This window comes from Ziziphus jujuba, chromosome 10, assembly GCF_031755915.1.
Source record: "Ziziphus jujuba cultivar Dongzao chromosome 10, ASM3175591v1".
Classification (NCBI taxonomy): Eukaryota; Viridiplantae; Streptophyta; class Magnoliopsida; order Rosales; family Rhamnaceae; genus Ziziphus; species Ziziphus jujuba.
In genome coordinates, this window is record NC_083388.1 from 13,813,768 (window position 1) to 13,818,716 (window position 4,949).

Consider the following 4,949-nt stretch of genomic DNA (forward strand, 5'->3'; position numbering starts at 1 on the left):
CTGTCTATCAAAAGCTATAGCAGCCAAAGTGAAGACCAATACCACTTCCTCTGGGTTTTGCAAGTCATGGGCATTCAACAGTTCTCCGCACTCCCAGTGCCATTTGATTTCCAAATTCATCAAGCTTTCCTCTCTTCGGGTCTACTTTCTCTTTTAAAAATACACTTAAAAATTCCTTCAAATAATCGGCTTTTATTGAGATCCAGCTTAAGTTTATGTGATTCACTCATGCTGATATGTGCACAACCACCCACTGTTTGATAAATTCACTGTTAGAATGTTAAAATGAAAAGCGAATACCTCAACGGAAAAAAAGATGACAATACACATTTGCAAATATAACTTTGTATACAACAGTGTAAGTTGATTATATGATGGCATTTTGTTTTTTCCATTTATTAATACATTATATATATATATATGTATGTATATTATATTAGCAGAGTCCTGGAATCAGAGATAGGATTTGGAAAGAGAACTTGAAGACCTTATTACACTGGAAGAGCAGAGTTGGGCTTTCCGAGATATCCATATTGCTCTCCCCAGAGTTCAGCCACTCTCCACTCAAACGCAAGGGTATCGATACAGATGCCGCAAACAGAGACTGGAAGCCACTCGACGCAACCAAAGCCAAATGCAAATCCTCTACCAGCTAGCGCACTCTGACGGGGCAATGGACATGTTTTTTTGCATTTTCTTTCCTTAAAAATTAAAGAATAAAAATAAAAACAAAAAAACAAGAAAACCCTTTTTGAATTGTCTTTCTGGCTGCAGTTTTATAACTGTGGATGTTCGATCATACACTGTATATCTACGAAAGCTTCATAATATTTCTTTTGGTTGCTACAAGTTCCTATAGCTAAATATTTTATCTGGCTGCATTTTTGAAGTAAAATGTATTTGCTCAGTATGAATCAATATAATCACCTACCTCCCAATGCATTGCTACAAGTTTCTATTCAAACAAAGGCTAAGGTCATTTTGCACTCGACCTTTCTAATTTCCTCAACATATATTTTATTTTCAGTGGATTTAAACAGTCAAAACCATGTTTGTTTTGTGTATTTTGGCATATTTTGTTTAGTATCATGTTGGTTAGTGGGAAAACTTGTGTTTCCTGAAAGCATAGTTTGACGTATTCATGTGGTGAAGGATTTTTGTACCTGGTATCTAGGCAAGAGAATTTTGAGTATATTTTTCCTCGCGTACAGTAATGTAATATGCTTGTATGATGAGTAAACCAGTGTTTGTTTCAAAATCTTTGTTTACCCGTTATGGTTGTTAAGTGACAAGTCACTGAGGATATATATATATATATATACGTATATATTATACCAGATAAGATAATGTAAGTTATGCTTGTATGATGAGTAAACCAGAGTTTGTTTCAAAATCTTTGTCAACCCAACATGGTTGTTTAAGTGTATTACCCCCAAAAAAAAAAAAAACAAAAGAAAAAAAAGAAAAAAAAATTGGTTGTCAAGTGTCAAGCCACTGAAAATATATATCCATATATTATGCCAGACAATATAATGAAAGGCCAATAGCTCTTAAACTAATAACACAACCTTTCCATTTTTCCCTCATCAACACTAATGTAATAAGAATGTATAATGAGTAAACCAGAGTTTGTTTCAAAAGCTTTGTTATTAACCCATTGTTGTTAAGTGACAAGTCACTGAAAAATATAAAAAAAATTTTAAAAAAATAATCCAGATAAGATAATGAAATGCGAATAGCTATTAAGCTAATAGCACTACCTTGCCATTTTTCCCCCAGGTGAAGTAACAATCCAATCACTGTCTCTTCTGGTAAAAAAAAAAAAATATATATATATATATACATATATAATATAAATATATATATATATATATACATATATATAATAATTACTTGTCTCTAGGGGTAAGGGGTAGTAGGTGGTATGGGGTTAACACGAGGAGAAATTTCAGAATCATACAACAAACAACGACCCCACCAATCTAGTCGCATTATCCACAAATTATATTTTCTTATGAGCCAATTATTAAAAGAACACACACACATATATATATATATATATATATTTATATTATATATGTATATATACATATCCTTTCTTGTCAACTGCCTAGCATTTGCATTATTATTTAGTAGTCAATGGTAGAGAATTGCAATATTGCAATGTCTACAGAGTTGGACCATATTTATATTGGCAACGACAGAACAAGTACTTCTTTGATCTTGTCTCTCATCTTTAAACACAAAACTGGCATACAAGGGAACTAGTCTATATAATTGTAAGTAGCGCTAATCCTTTTGCAAAATCCTAATAAATTGCTGGCGATGGGGCTCTAGGAAAGAAAATTATTAAACAATTAAACATCTTCTCGTCCTCCATAATCATCAAAAGTCAGCTTTGTAAAAGACTAAGCTTTCTATTTAGTGCTTACTAAATAACCAGACTTCAACACATCCCAAACATTTTAGAATATATTGATCTCTAACATGTACAAGAATACCTGTGGCCTAATTCTCAATGCTTCCAAGCTAGTTCCACTGGAATTTGAGTCCCAACAAGCACGAGAGACTTTTCTTTCCTTTTTTACTTCTCCATAGAATCCGACAGGTCTTGCCTTTCTAGCTACTTTACTTCTTTCTTCTCCAGTCTTCAATACAGTGTTCGCCAAAATCCTCTGAGCTCCTAGTTCCAGAGTGGAGATTTAGCAGATAAAATTAGCCCCATTTTGTCAAGGCATCCAACAGTATTTTCCAGCGCCAAGGGAATTATAAAAGCTATAGACCAATACCCGGTAGAAACTTCAAGTGAGGTTAATTCACTTGGTAAATTACTTACACTTATGATTGGGAAATTATGGGTTTTAGACATCCGGATGGAGTTAGGAATTATTGTAAATGATTAAAAAAGTAAAAAACAATACCCATTAGAAACCTTCTTAAAACTTGAGTCACAGTGAAGATTTAGATTTCAAGATGTATAAAACAAATGGAGCATCCTGCTAAAAATGTCTTCCTCAATCGATAATTTACAAATAAACACGTTTAACAGTCCTAACTAAAACTGCAATATGTGGTTGGATCTCTTATCCCAGGTTCCACCAGCCTTTATCATCAGCTCATTACCAAATCAAACCTATAGCAGCTTCCACCAATGCTCGACTAAATTCTCACCAATGTTCTTCATACCACCCTAAAAGTATGACAAGAATTCAGATGCGAAAACTTGGACTTCATGCCCACTACTACTTAAGCATTTGACTAACAATTTATTTCTGGATGCACTATGATCAGGACAGGATCGTAATAAAGATGCAAAGCTGTTTTATGAAGCAAATAAAAGAGGGATTCCCACCTTTTAGAAGAAAAAGTAGGCTAATGTCAACAACCTAAATTTTAATTCCCAATACTTTGCATATGGGCTATTGCCATATATATGCATCGATTTGTAGAGATTTTAACAAGATTTCTTTCAAAATATTTTGTAGAGATTTAAACTTAAAGACATTAGTCGTATGGGTGACCGATTATACATAATTAGACAACATGTAAAGGCTTAATACCTAAAATTTTCGTACAAGGAAAGATGATTAGCCATAAACGAGGGAAGACAATTTCGTGATGCTCTTTTCCAATTCTTATCAGCAGAAATCAACTCCCAATTGATGGTTCGATTCTCAATTATCAATGTGTAAAAAGAAAATTAGGAAGCCTGAATCTAAACCTTAATCATCAGCTTTAAATCCATTCTAATAAAACACCAAAGCAAGATATGCAATTACATGGAGAAAGCTAAATTAATAAGGTGCCGGCCAACGCCTATTTTCGGAGCTAAAACGATCAGTTCATGAAAATTAGAGCAAAATCAAAGACAGGGAACTCACTCGTTATCTTAAAAACCAAAAAATCCAAAATTAACAAAATTGAAATTCTAAGAGCTATCAACCCTGCAGAAATTTACAGAGCAAAGAAAATAAAGAACACCTTAGAATTCAGCTATGGGAATCGACAAAGGGTCTCTATTCCTCCGAATCCAAAACGATCGGGGAACACGATGATCGGAACCAGAAACAGGAAATCAAGCACCTCCAGCGTATCGATAGCGGTAGAATTTGCCGAAGACGTGTAGGGCCGTGACAAAGCCGATGAAGCAGAGGCTCATGACGAGCACGACAGTCGGACTGATCTTCAAGCCCGGAGCGTCGTCGGTGTAGAACCTAAGCATGTTGCTACCAGGACCGGACCCGCCTGAGATACCGCCCGAGCTACTGGTGTTGCCTCCACCGAGTCGACGGCGACGCATTCCAGCGGTGGCGGCGGCAGAACCACGGGGAGCCATGACGCCAGGGCGTGAGGTAGAGGAAGACGCTGGCTGCGACTGAGATGAGGAGCCTCTTGCCATGGTTGGAGAGCTTAGAAGACGGAGAGAGCGAGGTATTTGAGAGAGTAGCAGAGAAATGGACGGAAGAAAAGGAGTAGATTGTAATTGTTGGGAAATTAATAGGCTTTATTTATACGGGTCGTTATGTTGTGGATGAACATCAGTCTATCATGGATCGGTTAGAATGGGGCGGCGGGCACCAAGTACGGTTACCACCGCACAGTTTGTTATGTTGTTAATTGTAGTATTTGTCTTACAATTAAAATCTTAATCTAATTCTATTAATCTTTTGATTGAAAACTATACAAACTTCTACCTATTTCATTCTTATTTTTTGGTGGCAGAATCAGTTTTCATTTTGTTATTATTATAATTGAAAAAGTACTTTCTAATAATTCATATTTTTATTTAGAAATTTTCGTTTCTCATGAATATCGAAAAAGTCATGAAGTGGGATTCAACCAGTTGGAAAGAGATGTTTAGGTCCTTTTCAAAATTTAACACATCTACCCGTTTATGGCTAAATAGGAAAAGAAAAAATTTATATATGCAATCAAATATTGATGGAGGA

At 35.4% G+C, this 4,949-nt stretch overlaps 1 protein-coding gene across 3 annotated transcripts; it reads right to left on the bottom strand.

Annotated features, from left to right (window-relative positions):
- Nucleotides 1-729: 729 nt before the first annotated feature.
- LOC107411335 (protein transport protein Sec61 subunit beta) lies at nt 730-4,702 on the bottom strand. Of its 3 annotated transcripts, none has more exons than XM_048469190.2 (2): nt 3,982-4,702; nt 730-2,675 (listed from the first exon to the last, which is right to left on the bottom strand). In XM_048469190.2, exon 1 carries the CDS (start codon nt 4,397-4,399, stop codon nt 4,076-4,078), a length of 324 nt encoding a protein of 107 aa, XP_048325147.1. In that variant the 5' UTR covers nt 4,400-4,702; the 3' UTR covers nt 730-2,675; nt 3,982-4,075. The 3 variants fall into 3 exon arrangements, with proteins under 3 accessions (XP_048325147.1, XP_015874388.1, XP_048325146.1); XM_016018902.4 differs by having other exon boundaries at nt 730-2,683; XM_048469189.2 differs by lacking the exon at nt 730-2,675 and adding an exon at nt 2,897-3,190.
- Nucleotides 4,703-4,949: the final 247 nt, after the last annotated feature.

Bases quoted from the DNA above. Each gene is read 5' to 3' on its own strand.
- LOC107411335 (XM_048469190.2), bottom strand. From the start codon at position 4,399: ATGGCAAGAGGCTCCTCATCTCAGTCGCAGCCAGCGTCTTCCTCTACC.